Source organism: Alexandromys fortis, unplaced genomic scaffold (genome assembly GCF_014885135.2).
Source record: "Alexandromys fortis isolate MF-2015 unplaced genomic scaffold, M_Fortis_MF-2015_v1.1 scaffold_3, whole genome shotgun sequence".
Classification (NCBI taxonomy): domain Eukaryota; kingdom Metazoa; phylum Chordata; class Mammalia; order Rodentia; family Cricetidae; genus Alexandromys; species Alexandromys fortis.
Genome location: NW_026067909.1, coordinates 23207080 through 23228885, shown reverse-complemented (window position 1 = coordinate 23228885; position 21806 = coordinate 23207080). Strand labels below are relative to the sequence as shown.

General features: G+C 38.9%; 2 protein-coding genes across 2 annotated transcripts; both read left to right on the top strand.

The window, feature by feature from the left end:
* The first annotated feature begins 3783 nt into the window (after window positions 1-3783).
* On the top strand, window positions 3784-4892 carry LOC126498713 (alpha-defensin 9-like). The gene is made up of 2 exons (XM_050137606.1): window positions 3784-3955; window positions 4712-4892. Exons 1-2 carry the CDS (start codon window positions 3784-3786, stop codon window positions 4819-4821), a joined length of 282 nt encoding a protein of 93 aa, XP_049993563.1. The 3' UTR covers window positions 4822-4892.
* A 4872-nt stretch (window positions 4893-9764) lies between these two features.
* Window positions 9765-10692, top strand: LOC126498576 (alpha-defensin 9-like). The gene is made up of 2 exons (XM_050137347.1): window positions 9765-9939; window positions 10513-10692. The coding sequence occupies exons 1-2, from the start codon at window positions 9768-9770 to the stop codon at window positions 10620-10622; spliced, it is 282 nt and encodes a 93-aa protein (XP_049993304.1). The 5' UTR covers window positions 9765-9767; the 3' UTR covers window positions 10623-10692.
* The last annotated feature ends 11114 nt before the right edge of the window (window positions 10693-21806 follow it).

The window sequence follows — 21806 nt, the reverse complement described above, 5'->3', positions numbered from 1 at the left end:
AATGTTTGTCTGTTTTATTGATTTTCTCAAAGAACTAACTCTTTGTCTCATTGATTCTTTGTATTGTTTTCTTTGTTTCTATATTGTTGATTCCGGCTATCAATTTGATTATTTCCTGCCATCTAGTTCTCTTGGATGAGTTTGCTTCTTTTTGTTCTAGAGTTTTCAAATGTTCTGTTACCTCACGGTTGTGGGATATTTAGTGCTAGGAACTTTCCTTTTAACACTGCTTTCATTGTGTCCCATAAATTTGGCTATGTTGTCTGGTCATTTTCATTGAATTTTAGGAAGTCTTTAATTTCTCCCTTTAATTTTTCCTTGACCCATTGATGATTCAGGTGAACATTGTTTAATTTCCATGTGTTTGTGGGCTTCTGGAATTAGTATTGCTTTTTTAATTGTTTAAGCTTTATTTTTCTCATTTACTATTTTTACATCTTCTGCACAAATATTTTTATCTGAATAAAAATAGAAAATAACTTTTTTGTGTAAAATTACAAAAAAAACAAAGGAATACCTACTTGTTATTATGGTGGTATAACTGTCTTTATTTAAAGTGTAAAAATGTATGCAAACATTCTCCTCTCTTCTATAAAAGACAGAATATTATTTTCTTGGGAATAAATGAAGTATTGAGATATCAACATTGTTGTAGTCTTTAGATTAGCGACATTAAGTCAGACACAGGTTTGTTTTGCAGTTACAAATTTTAAAACATTGTTGTGCTACCTCAAGGATACACAAGGTTCTTTACAAAAGGCAGTGGCATATATGGCAAGCACAGAAAATGACAGAACTTGACAAAAATACTTGGCAGTATACTCCTTAAAAAAAAAAGACGTTCAAGTATCACCTTTTACCTGGGAGAAAAATTAAAATAATTTTTCCAAATATATTTACAGGGATTGACACTGAAATGAATGTAATCAGTTAATGCATCATGTGAAGGATCAACCACACACAGCAATTCTGCCTACCTAGCTGGACTTTCCAAGGCCAGCACAAATGGTCACATTTCAGGCTAGGACATGTATAAAGCAATGTAAATATCACATTGAAAAATTGTTTTAAAACAAAAAGGTACATTTCATGATTCTTGAATTTACAAGGTACAAACGATGGTCAAGCCATCTTTAAATGAGGGTTCCTTTAGTTTGACTATCTTAAATCCTATGAAAAATCTGTAACAAAACTGAGTGAAGAATACCACAAATTAATATTTTCTTTCACAAGACAAGTTGTTTATAATAAAGACTAGCAAACTGTGACCTCATAAGGACATCAAATATTCTCTGTCTACGTGAAGCTTGAGTAAAGGAGAGACCCTCTCATTTCCTGAGTTAACGTGCTAAAAGGAAAGAGGGGGAATGAGCATCTTACCACTGAGAACTCTGCTCAAATTATCACCAAAACAAAATCTACCACACAAAGAAAACCTACAGAGTGCAGATTTTTGTTCTGTTTTGTTTTGAAAAGCATTTGAAAATGCTTAATTAGATTTTAGGGACCTAGAAATACAGATGTTTCTTTACTTAAAAACATACGTTTATACAAATGAAACTTTAAAGCCTATAATCGCTTTCTGTACCTCCAGTTCAAGGAGATCGGACTGTCTATCCCAGTCTCCATAGGCAACAGAAATACACATACACACACACACACACACACACACACACACACACACACGTACATGCAGGCAAATTACTTACAAAAGTAAGCAAATATTTTTCTTTTAAAAACTAAAATGAATGTACCAACCCCTCAGTCAGTGAGCGTTTGACCACATACACATGCACACACTACTTAGGCATGTGCACATCTGCTTTCAGTTTATGTAAGCTAGTATGATACTGAAATATCGATTTTTTTTCCATATTAGTTTGGGACAAGGAAATATGAGAAAAGCATCGTAGTGCATGTATGAACCTACACAAAGATCATAAAATGTCTAGTAGGCTACAAACTCATAGAGATCTGCTTTCTCCAACCCCCCCCCCCCACACACAAAACTCAACAAACCCAAAAGGCAAGTGGTCACACTGACTTCACAGATGGAGGATTCTGGTCCCTGCATTCCCTGGTTTCCATATGAGCAGATATGTCTTTCTTCAAGCGAGAGAGAGAGCAGCTGCTGCTACCAGGATTTGGGGCATAACAGAGGTGGGAACGTGAAATTATAAGACATGAGAACGGCAAAGCAATTGAAATCTTGATTGCCTCACTTAAAACTTCTTCCTAAAGGTTGCCTTTCAGTGACTTGAGTTTCCCTGGGTCTTGAATGACCGGCACAGTGTTCTGTGCTGAACACTGCTGGGAAGGATGGAAAGTGAAAACGTCATAGCATTAATCATTACAATGAGCACGGTGGTGATTGGCAATACAAGTTAACTGAGCTCTACTGCGGCCAACTCTGTGAGGATCAGGAAGACTGTGAGGGATGTGTCTGAAATTTAAGATGTGCAAAATTTTTGACTGAGAGATTAAGTCTACAAAGATATTGAAGAAGTATTGTGCCATTAGGCAATATGACTCTGTGAGTGTGTGTGTGTGTGCATGTAAAATAGTATTCTTTCCTCTTTGCTAGTTATTGCACAAGCTGTAAATGAAGGCATTTTAATAACTGAATAATATTTATCAACATGTGAATAAAAGCTAGCACTATTAACACTGGGATGCCATATGCTGACTAAAATTAGTAGAATGTCATGTATCTTTTTGCATATATATAGTGAGGAGAAATGGGTAAAAACACGTACAGAAGAGTGTTCATATCTGATCCGCACTGGCTTCTTAGCATAGAAGAATCTCGGGATTGGAAAGAAGGATATTAGCCGGGCGGTGTTGGCGCATGCCTTTAATCCCAGCACTGGGAAACAGAGGTAGACAGATCTCTGTGAGTTCAAGGCCAGCCTGGACTACAAGAGCTAGTTCCAGGACAGGCGTCAAAGCTACAGAGAAGCCCTGTCTCAGAAAAAAAGAAAAGAAAGAAAACAAGGAAAAAAGTACATCAACCTCCCTACATTTTGAGTGTTATTTCTTGTATGTAAGTTCAAATTTTCTAAAAGTTAGAAAATGCAGACTCTGAAACATGAGCCCAGAACATCATCTGGTGAATCCCAGATTGTGAGGAGGCATCTGGAATGCATTCTTTAGATGGGCTCAAGTCACACTGGGTCATTCAGAACACTGTTCTAGCTTCACTCTGACCAACTCTGTCCCTCGTCTCCTCTTGACCTCGATTCACCAGGACCAGCTTATTCTCTCCATAATAGTTCCAAAGGAGGGATTCACCAAATATTCCTTCATGAACGTATTAATACCCCAAATTCAAAGAACTGAATTTCCAGTCCACAGATATGCAGGTCAGGTCCAGGGGTCTGCTCTTTGGAAACCTGCAGGCTCAGGACACAAAACCCCTTGTTCTGCAAGGTTGCAAACTTGGAAAATGCCTGCCTCTTTTCTTTCTTGACCACAGAAAGGTAAATACTCAAGCAGATGGGAAACAGGAGAAGATAATAAGGCCCTTTCATCATCAGCAGCTGGAAGGGAGCACTGTCACTGAGCACACAGACCAACACCATGATGGCAGCTGTGAGAACACACGAACATCAAAGGACAACATCTTGAGGACGACAGTCTCTCCCAGTTCCCATCAGTGCGTGCCCTCTCTGTCTACAGGGCCTGTCTCAGCACCTTCTCATGACAGCCCTATAAATGCAGCCTGGCTCCTCAGTCCCTACACACTGGGCTCCTGCTCACCCTTAATTCAGGTGACTCTCAGCCATGAAGACACTAGTCCTCCTCTCTCTCCTTGCCCTGCTGGCCTTCCATGCCCAGGCTGATCCTCTCCCAGAAGCAGCTGAGGAGACTAAAACTGATGAGCAGCCAGGGGTAGAGAACCAGGATGTGTCTATCTCCTTTGAGAGCCCAGAAGGCTCTACTATTAAAGATATAGGTGAGTGGTGGTGCCCATTTTAGGGGACTGGATTCTCTTGAGAGGGTTGAAGTTAGTTGTGCCCTGGAATCCTGCTGAGAGCCATGTGATTCAGGTCGGGGTCTCTATTCGTCCTCTAGAATCTTCACTGTCTTATTCATAGAAGTCACAGTGAGTCAAAAAAGTACAGTAGACCAGGCGGTGGTGGCGAACACCTTTAATCCCAGCACTTGGCAGGCAGAGGCAGGCGGATCTCTGGGAGTTCGACGACAGCCTAGTCTACAAGAGCTAGTTCCAGGACAGGCACCAAAGCTACAGAGAAACGCTGTCTCGAAAACCCAAAAAAAAAATAAAAAAAATAAAAGCACAGTAGATTTTCTTTATGTTTATTTAATCTAAAAATTTATCTGTAGGATTGTTTTAAAATATAGAACATATTGATTAGCCCTTTGTCTATCCAATTGATTATTTTCCTATTGCAAGAAAAATCTGCTTCATTTAAAAGAATAGATTTAGGAACCAAATGCCAGTGTATGGATGTGTTGGAGTAGGAAGACACTAAAAGTTGAAGGACTGTGAAATGAATTTCAAGTCGAATTGTGATCAACACATGTTAAATTCTTTCGCAGTGTTTGGAGTTGGTCACGGTGTAGGGTGTGATGTCACCAATGCAAACAAACCTGCTCTGTACCATGTATCATGCGTGTCGATAGTGTTGTGCACTATTGCACACTGCTGGCTACCATACTTACTGTCTGGTGTTCTCTGTTTCCTCAGCCTCAAGAAGGGTGAAATGCGCCTGTAGGAGAAAATTCTGCTGGTTTTTTGAACAAGTCTCTGGGATTTGCAACAAAGGTCCAGTGCTCTACATATTCTGCTGCCGCTGAGACCAGAGAGAATGTCACCATGTCTCCTGAGACCTCTCACCTGCCGTTACCCTCATACTTAGCCTCAATGGTTGTCCTCCAATAAATTTTCTTGCAGAAAACGAGTCTGTTTCTTTGATGCTTTCTATGTGACTTAGTCAGTACTCTGCCAATCTTCATAGCAGAATCGTCGATTCATCCCTTGTAAAAGAAGTCTTTTATGTAGCTACAGGTTAGCACTCACATCAAGGGTGAGCAGAGGGTAGGTTCAAAGTCACATCTCGGTGACTCTGCTCTAGCTCCTTCTCCTGTGTTTCAACTCTGCTGTCCTTTACACGGGACTCACCCTCAGAACCATGTCCCACATTCCCACAATCCCTTCTTCTATTGAAGGACACTTAGCTGTTTCCATTCTCCACTATTGTGAGCACAGCAGCAATGCACATGACTGACAAGTATCTGTGGAGCAGGATGCTGGGTCATTGGGTGTTTTCCAAGGAGTTGTGCAGCTGTGCCATATGGAGATTTCCTCATGGTCTTTGAGAAGTCTCCTCACTGTTTTCCATGGTTCCTGCACAAATTTGCATCCCACCACAGTGAATGAGGGCTCCCCTTTCCCTACACCCTCACCCACATTTGTTATCAGTTGTTTTCTTGATCTTAGCTGTTTCCTGGGATTAAAGGAAACCACTAAGTACTCTAACTGTAAGAGTAGACACTACACTTTAAGCATGCTTTTTAGCTATTTTTTATTAGTTCTTTGGATGTTTCTAATAACCCATTAACTTATTGGGAGAACACTCAGCTCTCCTCAAACTCTTCCCAGATCCACTCCCTTCCCTACATACCCAAGTTCTTTTTTTTTTTTTTAATCCATTTGAATGAATTCATGTTGCCCATGTGTTTTGGATGTGAGGTTTCTCGCATGCTAATTTACTAGGGGATGCACTCAGAGAGAGCCCTCCCCTCTCTAAGTAGCTAAGACATGGCAATACGAACCCTGCTAGGGCTGGGATTTTTGGACCCAGCTCCCATTTACCTGCTGAAATTAGGTCAGACTTGGGCTCACACAGTACAGTCATACCACCTTGAAGGTTCTTGATCTCAATTTGGGCATTTTTACATCTTGATTTCTTTTTTGCCAAACTCTCTGCTTAGATCCATAGATCACTTTTCAATTGAGTTATTTTATCAACTGTTTTAGTATTTTTAGCTCTTTGTATATCCTGGATAATAATCCTTATCAGATGTATAACTAGCAAAGGGTTTTTACCACACCATGATTTTCTTCTTACTGATTTATTATTATAATAATAATAATTATTATTATTATTAGTTTACGGAAGGTTTTTAGTTTTATAAGGTCCTATTGTCAGCTGTTGACGTAAGTGCTTAGCCCTGAACACATGGATATAGAAGCAACATTAAATGGACTCTGTTCTATATACTTGGGCATATATGTAATCATTTAAAAGTTGGCATATGTATATGTCAGTAATAATTATAGTAAAAGTGATAGTAAATTTGGGTGGGGACATGGGGGGAGTTGGAAGGTTGAAAGAGGGCCAGAGGAGAAGTGGAGTAGATACAGTGTTGGTCATATACGTGGTACTTAGGAAAATGTTTAAAATGAATCTGAAATTTAAAATATTATACCCCACATGGCTTCTTTTTTGATTTGTTACACCTTAATCTCCTCTTCTTTTCTTATTGCTCCAGCTAGAACCTCAAGTACTATATTGAATAGATCAGGAGAGAGTGAACAACCTTCTCTTTTTCCTGATTTCAATGGGATCACTTTATATTTCTTTCTATTTATTTTGATGTTCGTTGTTAGTTTTCTGTATATTATGTTGCCTTTATTATATTTAGAAATGTTCCTCGTATTTCTTCTTGTTTCTTCAAGACCTTTATCATGAAGGGATGTTGTATTTTGTCAAAGGCTTTTTCATCATCCAATGAGATGATCATGTGGGTTTTTTTTCCAGTTTGTTTATATGGTGGATTACATTGACAGATTTTCATATGTTGAACCATCCCTGCATCTCTGGGATGAAGCCGACTTGATCATGGTGAATGATGGTTCTGATTTGTTCTTGGATTCGATTTGCCAGTATTTTATTTAGTATTTTTGCATCAATGTTCATGCGTGGGATTGGTCTCTAATTCTCTTTCTTAGTAATGTCTTTCTGTGGTTTTGGATATAGGTAATTGTAGTCTCATAAAAAGAGTTTGGCAATGTTCCTTCTGTTTCTATTGTGTAGAACAATTTGAGGAGTATTGGCATTAGTTCTTTAAAAATCTTGTAGAATCCTGCACTAAAACCATCTGGTCCTGGGCTTTTTTTCGGTTGGGAGACTTTTGATGACTGTTTCTATTTCTTTAGCAGTTATATGTCTATATAATTTGTTTATCTGGTTTTGATTTAATTTTGGTAAGTGATATTTATCTAGAAAATTGTCCATTTCCTTTAAGTTGTCAAATTTTGTTGACTATAGGTTTTCAAAATATGGCCTGATGATTCTCTGGATTTCATTCATGACTGTTGTTATGTCCCCCTTTTCATTTCTTGTTTTGTTAATTTGGATATTCTCTCTCTCCCCCTTTTGGTTAGTTTGAATAAATGTTTGTCTGCTGTGTTGACTTTCTCAAAGAAATAACTCTTTGTCTCATTGATTCTTTGTATTGTTTTCTTTGTTTCTATTTTGTTGATGCCAGCTATCAACTTGATTATTTCCTGCCATCTAGTTCTCTTGGGTAAGTTTGCTTCTTTTTGTTCTAAAGTATTCAAATGTTCTGTTACCTCACGGTGTGGGATATTTAGTGCTATGAACTTTCCTTTTAACACTGCTTTCATTGTGTCCCATAAATTTGGCTATGTTGTCTGGTCATTTTCATTGAATTTTAGGAAGTCTTAAATTTCTCCCTTTAATTCTTCCTTGACCCATTAATGATTCAGGTGAACATTGTTTAATTTCCATGTGTTTGTGGGCTTCTGGAATTAGTATTGCTTATTTTGTTGTATGAGTTTTATTTTTCTCATTTACTATTTTTACATCTTCTGCACAAATATTTTTATCTGAATAAAAATAGAAAATAACTTTTTTGTGTAAAATTACAAAAAAAAAGAAATATATATTGTTATTATGGTAGTATAAGTGTCTTTATTTAAAGAGTAAAAATGTATGCAAACATTCNCCCCCCCCCCCCCCCCGCAAAGCTCAACAAACCCAAAAGGCAAGTGGTCACATTGACTTCACAGACAGAAGATTCTGGTCCCTGCCTTCCCTGGTGTCCATATGAGCAGATATGTCTTTCTTCAAGCGAGAGAGAGAGCAGCTGCTGCTACCAGGATTTGGGGCATAACAGAGGTGGGAACGTGAAATGATAAGACATGAGAACGGCAAAGCAATTGATATCTTGATTGCCTCACTTAAAACTTCCAGTGGTTTGAGTTTCCCTGGGTCTTGAATGACCAGCACAGTGTTCTGTGCTGAACACTGCTGGGAAGGATTGAAAGTGAAAACGTCATAGCATTAATCATTACAATGAGCACGGTGGTGATTGGCAATACAAGTTAACTGAGCGCTACTGCGGCCAACTCTGTGGATCAGGAAGACTGTGAGGGATGTGTCTGAAATTTAAGATATGCTTTTTGACTGAGAGATTAAGTCTACAAAGATATTGAAGAAGTATTGTGCCATTAGGCAATATGACTCTGTGTGTGTGTAAGTAAAATAGTATTCTTTCCTCTTTGCTAGTTATTGCACACAGCTGTAAATAAAGGCAATTTAATAACTGAATAATATTTATCAACATGTAAATAGGAGCTAGCACTAACACTGGGACGCCATATGCTGACTGAATTTAGTAGAATGTCATGTATCTTTTTGCATATACATAGTGAGGAGAAATGGGTAAAAGCACGTACAGAAGAGTGTTCATATCTGATCTGCACTGGCTTCTTAGCGTAGAAGAATCTCGGGATTAAAAAGAAGCACGTCGGCCGGGCAGTGGTGGCGCATGCCTTTAATCCCAGCACTGGAAAACAGAGGCAGGAGGATCTCTGTGAGTTCAAGGCCAGCCTGGTCTATAAGAGCTAGTTCCAGGACAGGCACCAAAGCTACAGAGAAGCCCTGTCTTAGAAAAAAAAAAAAAAAAAAAAAAAAAGAAAAGAAAGAAAACAAGGATAAAAGTATATCAACCTCCCTACATTTTGAGTGTTATTTCTTGTATGTAAGTTCAAATTTTCTAAAAATTAGAAAATGCAGACTCTGAAACATAAGCCCGGCACATCATTTGGTGACTACCTGATTGTGAGGAGTCATCTGGAATGCACTCAGGTCACACTGGGTCATTCAGAACACTGTTCTAGCTTCACTCTGACCAACTCTGTCCCTCGTCTCCTCTTGACCTCAACTCACCAGGACAAGCTTACTCTCTCCATAATAGCCTCAAACGAAGGGATTCACCAAATATTCCTTCATGAAAGTGTTAATACCCAGAATCATTCAAAGAACCGAATTTCCAGTCCACAGGTATTCAGGCCTGGCCCAGGGGTCTGTTCTTTTGGAAACCTGCAGGCTCAGGACACAAAACCCCTTGTTCTGCAAGGTTGCAAACTTGGAAAATGCCTGCCTCTTTTCTTTCTTGACCACAGAAAGGTAAATACATAAGCAGATGGGAAACAGAAGAAGATAATAAGGCCCTTTCATCATCAGCAGCTGGAAGGGAGCGCTGTCACTGAGCACACAGACCAACACCATGATGGCAGCTGTGAGAACACACGAACATCAAAGGACAACATCTTGAGGACGACAGTCTCTCCCAGTTCCCATCAGTGCGTGCCCTCTCTGTCTACAGGGCTGTCTCGGCTCCTTCTCATGACAGCCCTATAAATGCAGGTGGGCTCCTCACTCCCTACACACTGGGCTCCTGCTCACCCTTCTTTCTGGTGACTCTCAGCCATGAAGACACTAGTTCTCCTCTCTCTCCTTGCCCTGCTGGCCTTCCAGGCCCAGGCTGATCCTCTCCCAGAAGCAGCTGAGGAGACTAAAACTGATGAGCAGCCAGGGGTTGAGGACCAGGATGTGTCCATTTCCTTTGGGGACCCAGAAGGCTCTGCTCTTAAAGATGCAGGTGAGTGGTGGTGCCCATTTTCATAGGGGGCTGGATTCTCTTGAGAGGGTTGACGTTGTGCCCTGGAATCCCACTGAGAGCCGTGTTATTTAGGTCGGGTTCTCTGTTGGTCCTATAGGATCTTCACTGTTGTATTCATGAAGTCACAGTGAGAGTCAAAAATGTATAGTTGATTCTTTATGTTTTTTCATCTAAAAATTTATCTGTGGGATTGTTTTAAAATATAAAACATATTGATAAGTCCTTTGTCTATCCAATTGATTATTTTCCTATTGAAAGAAAAATCTGCTTCGTTTAAAAGAATAGATTTAGGAACCAAATGGCAGTGTATGAATGTGTTGGGTTAGGAATACACTAAAAGTTGAAGGACTGTGAAATGAATGTCAAGTCGACATGTGATCAACACTTGTTAAATTCTTCCGCAGTGTTTGGAGTTGGTCACGGTGTAGGGTGTGATGTCACCAATACAAATAAACCTGCTCTGTACCATGTGTCATGCGTCTCTATAGTGTTGTGCACTATTGCACACTGCTGGCTACCATACTTACTGCCTGGTGTTCTCTGTTTCCTCAGACTCAAGAAGGGTGAAATGCACCTGTAGAAAAGATGCCTGCAAACGTTCTGAACAAATCTCTGGGGTTTGCAACAAAGGTCCATTGCGCTTCGTATTCTGCTGCAGCTGAGACCAGAGACAAGATCATCATGTGCGCTGAGACCTCATCATCTGTCATTAGCCTCAATGGTTGTCCTCCAATAAATTTCCGTGCAGAAAACTTATCTGTTTCTTTGATGCTTTCTATGTGACTTAGTCAGGACTCTGCCAATCTTCATTTCAGATTCGTCTATGCATCCCTTATAAAAGAAGTCTTTTATGTAGCTACAGGTTAGTACTCACATCAAGGGTGAGCAGAGGGTAGGTTCAAAGTCACATCTCGGTGACTCTGCTCTTGCTCCTTCTCCTGTTTTTCAACTCTGCTGTTCTTTACATGGGACTCACCCTCAGAACCATGTCTCACATTTCCACGATCCCTTCTTCTATTGAAGGACATTTAGCTGTTTCCATTCTCCACTATTGTGAGCACAGCAGCAATGCACATGACTGACAAGTATCTGTGGAGCAGGATGCTGGGTCATTGGGTGTTTACCAAGGAGCGGTGCAGCTGTGCCATATGGAGATTTCCTCATGGTCTCTGAGAAGTCTCCACACTGGTTTCCATGGTTCCTGCACAAATTTGCATCCCACCACAGTGAATGAGGGCTCCCCTTTCCCTACACCCTCACCCACATTTGTTATCAGTTGTTTTCTTGATCTTAGCCGTTCTTCCTGGGATTAGAGGAAACCGCTAAGTACTCTAACTGTAAGAGTAGACACTACACTTTAAGCATGCTTTTTAGCTATTTTTTATTAGTTCTTTGGATGTTTCTAATAACCCATTAACTTATTGGGAGAACACTCAGCTCTCCTCAAACTCTTCCCAGATCCACTCCCTTCCCTACATACCCAAGTTCTTTTTTTTTTTTAATCCATTTGAATGAATTCGTGCTGCCCATATGTTTTGGATATGAGGTTTCTCACATGCTAATTTACTAGGGGATGCACTCAGAGAGAGCCCTCCCCTCTCTAAGTAGCTAAGACATGGCAATAGGAACCCTGCTAGGGCTCCCATTTCCCTGCTGAAATTTGGTCGGACTTGGGCTCACACAGTACAGTCATACCACCTTGAAGGTTCTTGATCTCATTTTGGGCATTTTTACATTTTGAATTCTTTTTTGCCAAACTCTCTGCTCAGATCCATAGATCATTTTTCAATTGAGTTATTTTATCAACTGTTTTTTGTTTTTTTAACTCTCTGTATATCCTGGATAATAATCCTTATCAAATGTATAGCTTGCAAAGGGTTTTTACCACACCATGATCTTCCTCTTTACTGATTATTATTATTAGTTTACAGAATGTTTTTATTTTTATAAAGTCCTATTGTCAGCTGTTGACGTAAGTGCTTAGCCCTGAACACATGGATATATAAGCAACATTAAATGGATTCTGTTCTATATACTTCGGCATATATGTAATCATTTAAAAGTTGGCATATGTATATGTCAGTAATAATTATAGTAAAAGTGATAGTAAATTTGGTTGGGGACATGGGGGGAGTTGGAAGGTTGAAAGAGGGCCAGAGGAGAAGTGGAGTAGATACAGTGTTGGTCATATACGTGGTACTTAGGAAAATGTTTAAAATGAATCTGAAATTTAAAATATTATACCCCACATGGCTTCTTTTTTGATTTGTTACACCTTAATCTCCTCTTCTTTTCTTATTGCTCCAGCTAGAACCTCAAGTACTATATTGAATAGATCAGGAGAGAGTGAACAACCTTCTCTTTTTCCTGATTTCAATGGGATCACTTTATATTTCTTTCTATTTATTTTGATGTTCGTTGTTAGTTTTCTGTATATTATGTTGCCTTTATTATATTTAGAAATGTTCCTCGTATTTCTTCTTGTTTCTTCAAGACCTTTATCATGAAGGGATGTTGTATTTTGTCAAAGGCTTTTTCATCATCCAATGAGATGATCATGTGGGTTTTTTTTCCAGTTTGTTTATATGGTGGATTACATTGACAGATTTTCATATGTTGAACCATCCCTGCATCTCTGGGATGAAGCCGACTTGATCATGGTGAATGATGGTTCTGATTTGTTCTTGGATTCGATTTGCCAGTATTTTATTTAGTATTTTTGCATCAATGTTCATGCGTGGGATTGGTCTCTAATTCTCTTTCTTAGTAATGTCTTTCTGTGGTTTTGGATATAGGTAATTGTAGTCTCATAAAAAGAGTTTGGCAATGTTCCTTCTGTTTCTATTGTGTAGAACAATTTGAGGAGTATTGGCATTAGTTCTTTAAAAATCTTGTAGAATTCTGCACTAAAACCATCTGGTCCTGTGCTTTTTTTCGGTTGGGAGACTTTTGATGACTGTTTCTATTTCTTTAGCAGTTATATGTCTATATAATTTGTTTATCTGGTTTTGATTTAATTTTGGTAAGTGATATTTATCAAGAAAATTGTCCATTTCCTTTAAGTTGTCAAGTTTTGTTGAGTATAGGTTTTCAAAATATGGCCTGATGATTCTCTGGATTCATTCATGACTGTTGTTATGTCCCCCTTTTCATTTCTGATTTTGTTAATTTGGATATTCTTTCTCTCTCCATTTTGGTTAGTTTGAATAAATATCTGTTTTGTTGATTTTCTCAAAGAATTAACTCTTTGTCTCATTGATTCTTTGTATTGTTTTCTTTGTTTCTATTTTGTTGATTCCAGCTATCAATTTGATTATTTCCTGCCATCTAGTTCTCTTGGGTGAGTTTGCTTCTTTTTGTTCTAGAGTTTTCAAATGTTCTGTTACCTCACAGTGTGGGATATTTAGTGCTATGAACTTTCCTTTTAACACTGCTTTCATTGTGTCCCATAAATTTGGCTATGTTGTCTGGTCATTTTCATTGAATTTTAGGAAGTCTTTAATTTCTCCCTTTAATTCTTCCTTGACCCATTGATGATTCAGGTGAACATTGTTTAATTTCCATGTGTTTGTGGGCTTCTGGAATTAGGATTGCTTTTTTTGATGTATAAGTTTTATTTTTCTCATTTACTATTTTTACATCTTATGCACAAATATTTTTATCTGAATAAAAATAGAAAATAACTTTTTTGTGTAGAATTACAAAAAAAAACACCAAAGAAATACCTACTTGTTATTATGGTAGTATAAGTGTCTTTATTTAAAGAGTAAAAATGTATGCAAACATTCTCCTCCCTTCTATAAAAGACAGAATATTATTTTCTTGGGAATAAATGAAGTATTGAGATATCAACATTGTTGTAGTCTTTAGATTAGCGACATTAAGTCAGACACAGGTTTGTTTTGCAGTTACAAATTTTAAAACATTGTTGTGCTACCTCAAGGATACACAAGGTTCTTTACAAAAGGCAGTGGCATATATGGCAAGCACAGAAAATGACAGAACTTGACAAAAATACTTGGCAGTACACTCCTTAAAAAAATAACCATGCTTAAGTATCACCTTTTACCTGGGAGAAAAATTAAAATAATTTTTCCCAATTTATTTACAGGGATTGACACTGAAATGAATGTAATCAGTTAATGCATCATGTGAAGATCAACCACACACAGCAATTCTGCCTACCTAGCTGGACTTTCCAATGCCAGCACAAATGGTCACATTTCAGGCTAGCACATGTATAAAGCAATGTAAACATCACATTGAAAAATTGTTTTAAAACAAAAATGAACATTTCATTTTTCTTGAACTTACAAGGTACAAAAGATGGTCAAGCCATCTTTAAATGAGGGTTCTTTTAGTTTGACTGTCTTAAATCCTATGAAAAATCTGTAACAAAACTGAGTGAAGAATACCACAAATTAATATTTTCTTTCACAAGACGAGTTGTTTATAATAAAGACTAGCAAACTGTGACCTCATAAGGACATCAAATATTCTCTGTCTACGTGAAGCTTGAGTAAAGGAGAGATCCTCTCATTTCCTGAGTGAACGTGCTAAAAGGAAAGAGGGGGAATGAGCATCTTACGACTGAGAACTCTGCTCAAATTATCACCAAAACAAAATCTACCACACAAAGAAAACCTACAGAGTGCAGTTTTTTGTTTTGTTTTGTTTTGTTTTGTTCTGAAAAGCATTTGAAAATGCTTAATTAGATTTTAGAGACCTAGAATACAGATGATCCTTTACTTAAAAACATACATTTATACAAATGAAACTTTAAAGCCTGTCCTTAGCATCCTGTCTCTGAAACATTTTAACTTTAAGATTCTCAGACTCTCAGAGTACTATGGAAATAGCCTGTTTTGAAACAGTGTCTTCTGGCTCCCCGGGCTTTAAAAAGATGGGAAAAGCCTTCTTTATATCTACTAATTTGTTATCTGAAGTAAGGGTCTTGAACACTTTTTATACTCAAGATATTCTTAAAATCTTAGGATCAAATTGTGCTGATATTTGTCAGCTTACTGTTTGTTAAAAACAAATATAAAAACCACAATTTAATTGTTTTTAAGTACTTACTGTAGAATCTTATGGTTAACAGGAAAAGGAATGAGGAAGTATGACCAAATCTCTTTCCTGGGAACTTTGAGTGCTTTGTAAATAGCAAAGACTGTTAAGGACTGGGCAAGGGAACTGAGTTTGGCAATGTTTTGTTTACATTCCTTGTCAATACCTAGCAAAGGGAAGGCTGTTCCTTCCCAGAATGGCATGGCTCCTTTTGGTTATAAATTCATTTTTATTTTGTCTCTGTAATCATATTTTTTCAGGCATGACCCTCAGAATTCATAATAAGAACCGTCATCACCTATAAGACATAAGGACATCCTTTGTGGAGTCTAAGAGGATCAATCCTTCTACCTACTCTACCTTTATGTCTCTACTCTGGCCTTATGTCAATATTATTTTGTTTTTTAACTAGTATAAACTCATGCCCCAGTCTTGTTTGTCCTTCCATAAAGGACTTCTTTAAAAACAAAAAAGGTTTGAAGTCCCCGGAAGGAGCTAGAAGTGCCCTCTATGATATTGGCAAAGAGAGCTAGAAGTGCCCTCTGTGGTATTGGCAAAGAAATCTAGAAGTGCCCTCTTTGGTATTGGCAAAGAAAGAGTTCTACTTTCTCCAAAAAGGCCAAGGGTCAGCATGAAGGGGCCTGGAAAGTGGGGTTCCCCACTATACCCTATAAAGGATTGTGGCTAAGTCTCCCCAAAAGGATACTAGAGGGGCAAAGTAAAAAGGTGCAAGAATCAGTGTTCTCTGCACACTCTTGGTGAGCACACATGAACAAATTCCGGAACTAGATGGCAACAGTGTTTTTCTTGAATGGGAAGAATGAACAATAGAAGGACAGCGTCCTCTGGGTGTGTCTGGACGGGTCAAGAACACTCCACAGGGACCAGAGGATACTGTGCCTTCTGCTAACATTAGTGGATCCTGCTGTGGACAGGTGACCAACTCTGTCATCAGACTCTGGACGTTCAGGATATGCATGGCAGGAGAAGTTCTTGAAAAAGCCAGACTTTGGGGCACAGAAAATAGTGAGGACTTGCTACCCGCACTAACCTGCAGAGGGCACGGGAAAAACTGGAGTTAGGAAAAATGTGGTCTCTGCAGCTGTGTTTAGAGGCAAAGTTTTCAGAGAGGTGATCAAAGCAAAATAAGGCTATTGGTGTATCAGCTGATGGCATGCCTGCTCCATGGTACCATTAAGTAGAAGGATTTTATTGTAGATGTGTGTGTGTGAGAGAGAGAGAGAGAGAGAGAGAGAGAGAGAGAGAGAGAGAGAGAGAGAGACTGAACATGGCCAGCCTACTGGACCTGGCCATGAGAGAAACAGGAGCAGAGAGCAGGGAAATAGAGGAGCAGGAGAGGTGTGGGGAGTAAGATGCAAAGACCAAGAAAGTGCAGGCAAAACAGAGATTAAAAGCGGAATCATAGCCAAAACAGCAGGATTATAAGGAAAAGTAGCTGGAGGGAAGGAAGCACATGAGCTGGAGACGTTTAGGGTAGAGGAGGAAGTGAGAAGATCTAGGATGCCAGTATTGACTCTGAAATACCTAACAGGTACTTGTGATGCAGAGGGAGCCTGGAGGCCAGCAGGCACTTTGGTATGTTACTAGGCACCACAGGTAGCCATTTGTCCATTCTACCAGTGAAAAGGGAAATAGCTTCTTGATTAGAGGGAAACTGGCTTCACAAGTTCCTAAGGAATAGTGGCTTTAATCTAACCACCAGAACTTGGGAAAATGGAGTTTCCTTTGGACTTGATGAACATCTTAACCAAGAGAGCTAGTCCTCTCGTAAGGAGCAACAGCAGAGGGTTGTGCTCACAGAAGAAAAGTTATCTGGTAAAATAGCAAGCATTAGCCATCTTGGGCATTGAGGAGGAGGCCTGAGCATGAAACACCCTAGTCACCTTCTTGGTCTTGGGTTTTCCACCTCAATAATTGTGTGCAAAAAAAAAAAAAAAAAAAAAAAAAAAAAAAAAAAAAAAAAAAAAAAAAAAAAAAAAAAAAGATACTGTTTCAATTACACAAGTAGTAGGCATTGTTTTGTGATGAGAGCCTTAATTAAGCAACACAAGTAGTTTAAGAGCTGTCAAGTACAGGGGAGAAAACTGAAATAAGAGAAACAGTGGAGATGACGGCACTCAGCACTCCACAGACTTCAAGCTGGGGAGAAAGCAGGCAAGGGGACCCCTCCCTCCATGTCCATGGTTGCGGAGGTTTTAGACTGGCCAAGCCTGTCAGCAGTCAGGAAAAGAAGTACTGAAAGGTGATGCTCATTCTGCTGTCTCCCTTTCTCTTTGTATTCAGTCTAAGACTCCAGTAGATGGGATAGTGCAGCCCGCATTCAGGGTGAGTTGCTCCTACTTAGTTCAACCTTTGTGGAAGACCTCATGGCATACCCCAAAATATATCTTCTAGGTCATTCTTAAATCCTGCCAAATTGACAATGACGATTCATCATCTCTGCATCCAATTCTGCTTCAGGAAGGAATACATTTTTAAAGACTCTTAGAGCCTGTGCTAATGGCCTGGAAATCATTGACTCAAAGATTCCCTCAGTTGATTAGCACCAGTGTGCTCAGAACACAATCAGAGCATCAGTGTAACCCACAGCAACAACCACTCCAGAAGGAAGAGACTGAATAAAGTACTCTGCTGCCCACAGGAGCAGGGTCAGACCTGGGAGGACTCGGGATTGGGCTGTATGGTCCAACACCTTAGTTTTAGTTACTACATAGTTGCTACATCTTTCCAGAAGATCCAATTAGACCAAAAGAACATGTTTATTCGCTCTCACCTCTCTCTCTCTCTCTATTGTCTCTCTCTCTCTTAACCAAAGCAGAGCTACAATCAGGACCTACAAACTCCAAACCTTTATGCATTCATATTTACATTCCCTGCTCAATGTTCTTACAATTCGTAGACCTATATTCACAGAAGAATTGAATACACAGAAAAGAAAAGCTGTACAGTGCTGCTGAGCATGAGTTTGACTTAAATTTAAGCTGAATTTCCACTTGACCATTGTCTGGTCCTATTTTCTCCTCTCTAGAACAGACCCTCTTCAAAGCACCCCTAAAGATGGATTAACTGAAAAGATGTCATGCATTGGTTACTACAACTTCAGAGCTCAAGACCACGAACTTATCACTGGGCACAGCAAAATTACAGCTATCCCAAAGACAGAAGCTCTTTATACAAACAGAGAAGCCGTACTTTATTTTTAGGAACAAAGTACAATATACCTTCTTTTTTCATTATCTCAGGATGGCATTGGCAAATGAGAGCCACCCCGATGTAGATAAAGATGCTGTTAGCTGAAGGGGGAGTTCAGGGGCACATTACCGATGTCAGATCTGTGAGATCAGCATAAAGAGAGGAGTGAGCTGAAGGATTCTGCATCTTTATGAAAGTCTCATTGTTACAGAAAGGCAGCATTCTCCACGTGCTTCATACCCAGTAGTTCAAAGCCAAGAAGACAGAGTAGTAAGAGCTAGCCTCGGAACGATGGCTTAGCATGTAAGCCAATTAGAAATGGATGGCTCTGAATGACAGGGAAACAGTTCTATTTCCTAGTGCGAGAGGAAGTTGGTTCAGTGGACCCAACAGAGACGATTCAGGAGGTTGGGAATTTACAGGCCAGAGCACTGGGGTGAGAAGAGAAGAGCAAGGTTTTTTGTTGTGTTTTCTGAGAGAGATGAAACAGACAGTGTTCTAACATCTGAGTTGTCTGCTCAGAGGCTGGCTTTCCTGGAGGGCACTGCCAGGAGACTTTGAAGAATTTCAAAAGACTCTCCTGAAGTCCTTCCTCACACACTCCTCCTTCCCTTCCTCCTTCTACTTCTCCCTCTCTCTTTACCTACCTCATTTTCTTCTCTTCCTCCTCACTTTGCCTTCTTCAAAAATCCCAAATTATGCTTAACTTTTTTCTCAATTTCCCTATCTTCTCAGGGACTGTTTTCAGGGCTTCAAATAGTGATAAAACACAGTGTGCCTAGATAAGCACCCTCTGACTCTATCTTATTTATTTCTTGAGTTGAACAGAATCTTACCAATTTTGGACCCTGAAAGGAGCATGCTCTGGTGAAGGATCACAGACGCATTGGGTTTTTGTGTAGTCATTAAAATTCTTTCCGTTTCTTTACTAGACACAGACTCATTTCCTATCTCTAAGGACATCTGAGCAAAAATTGCAACCTGTGCTTAATGCATGAGTTGAAATTCTTAATCACGTTCTGGAAGAAAAATCAAAGGTTTTACGGAAGGTATCACACATGTCCAAAAACTTCCAAAACATCTATTTTTAAAGATCTGATCCTCCTTTGGCTTTTAGATATAATAAGTTGCTACGTCTCCTGTGAAGTATCAAGGGTCAAGAAAGAAAGGACAAGGAAGAAAATGGGTAAGACACAAGGCCATTTACTGTGTTCTGCTAACTGAGAAAAAAGTTCCTCAGAGCAACGGGGTGTCTATCACAAGTTGCTTGGCAAGGTGAAGTTTTTGTTGTTGTTGTTGTTTGATTTTTTTTTCTCATCTGACTGGAGTTTCCCATGGGTAAGATGGGTAAGGTTAAGAGGACGTTCTCTGAAGGTTTTGGGAAATTTTAGGCTGTGCTATTAGATGAGGAAGCAAAATGACAATTCTTTGCATAGTTATGTGTTTGTGTTTGAAAAACTGTTGAGCAGCCTTATAATGGCAATGTTCCTCTAGGACCCAGCGCTTGAATGCCCCAGTTGATAGCATGTTTGGATGGCGGACCTGCTTCTGGTGAATTCTTGGCTTCTTGTTGCCCTGAACTGTTAGAAGGTGAGTAGTCCCAGGCACCTGCTGCTAGGAACCTCCTATCTGCTATAATGTCTTATATCCACCAAAGAATGGCACAGACCATGTCTTCTCTGCTATATCCATCAAGGAATGAGCCAAAATAAATCCTTCCTTTCCTAAGTTGCTTTAGCCAGGCATTCTCATAGCAAATACTGAAAGTAGTAACAAATGGGAACCACAAAAAGTAATGAACGTGAAGAGTTCAGCTGTGAGACAGTGAGGAAATCGGAAAGCAAAATCAACAGCTCTCTCTATGGAAAACCAAACAAAACAAAGACAAAACAAAAACCACTTTGCCAATCACATGCAGAGGAGCTATACAAAAGAATTATTCACAGTAACTGTGAACCATGTTGTGAAAGCATTCTGAATCTGTAGGAAACTCATATCACACGGAGCCAAAGAGACGTACATAAATAAGACAAATGCTTTAAAGGCCAACCAAGTCATTCACTCGTTTGTTTTTCCTCAACAAAACCTACCATTCCAACTTAACATATCAACAAAGCAATAACGTGGCTCCCACCTTGGTAGGGTAAGAGCAATGGAGCCCCCAAGCCACCACTGACTTCTAAGAACCACACACCTGGCAAGGTCGGCATTAAGAGCTCTGAAATTTTGTAGCCAATGAATGAGAGGAATCCTTCTACTGTGGCCTGATGCTCCCCACCTGTTAGCATCCCCAAAATCTTCATTCCTCACAATACTGTGATTTACTTGTCCAAGTCTGTCAGACTCAGTTCCTTAGAAAATCAGCATCAAGTCACACCTGTGCTTTTTATCTGAGATTCCCTGCTCAGTAACAGGATTTCTGTGGGCTTGGGAAGCCTGTATCTCTGGATGGGGCAAAAACCACTCTTCATATTATAAATGAAAGCCTGCCACAGACTTTCAGAACTGCCTCCAATCCAGGGATAAGGATGGCCCTGACCAGAAATGCAGACACAGTTAGATAAAAATACAAATAAAATGAACATCCGTAAGAGAAAGTGAACATGAACATTAGGAAGAGTATTGAACACAATCATGAATATCAGCTACTGGATGATAAGCAGAAACCGTTTCTTGATACATATGGCAAAGATTAGTGACCTTAAATATCCATGGAGTTCTTAAATCACTAAGAAAGATGAGCAGCATAGCAGAAAAGTGAGTTTGAAGCAACAAAAATAATCAATGAATATGAAAAAACAATTCAATCTCAGAAAAAAAGATTTAAAATGTATACTAATAGAAACAGAAAGATTATTACTCATCTCACTGACAAAGATCAAAATAATTCCTAATAATCAGTCTTAGCAATAATATTAGTAGTTAAAATGCTTTCGTACATATTAGTAAGAGAATAAGATATAGGCAGTTTCCAAATAAGTAACTGACAGTATGTAATAAATCTTGAAATAAGTTTTGCTTCAATATCCCATTTCTAAGAGTTTATGCAAGGTCATAGTCACATAAACTTGTAAAAATACACACACATATATGATGAAAACATTTAAACAATTATTAAAGTTTTTTAAGATAACAATTTAATGAAAACATATAAGTGATCTGGCTATGAAGTTCGATCATATAGTCTAAATTTAAAACAATATTTGCATGACTATTAGCAAAGTAAAATAGTGAAAACATTCTGAAGCAGTGGTTCTCAACCCTTCTAACACTGTGACTCTTTAATATAGTTCTTCAACAATAAAATTATTTTCATTGCTGTGTCATAACTGTAATTTTGCTACTGTTAGGTAATTTATTGTCAATATATGTGTTTTTCAATGGTTTTATGCGACCCCTTTGGTCACATAAATAATGGTTATATTTGCAAAGTAGGAAGCAAAGAGGGTTTTTATTTAACCTTTCATTTTTAGTATTTTTCTGCCATTTGGGATTCTGTAATATGCTTTTAATCATAAAATGCTATATTTAAGTGCAAGCAAATACTGACATTCAAATTTCAGAAG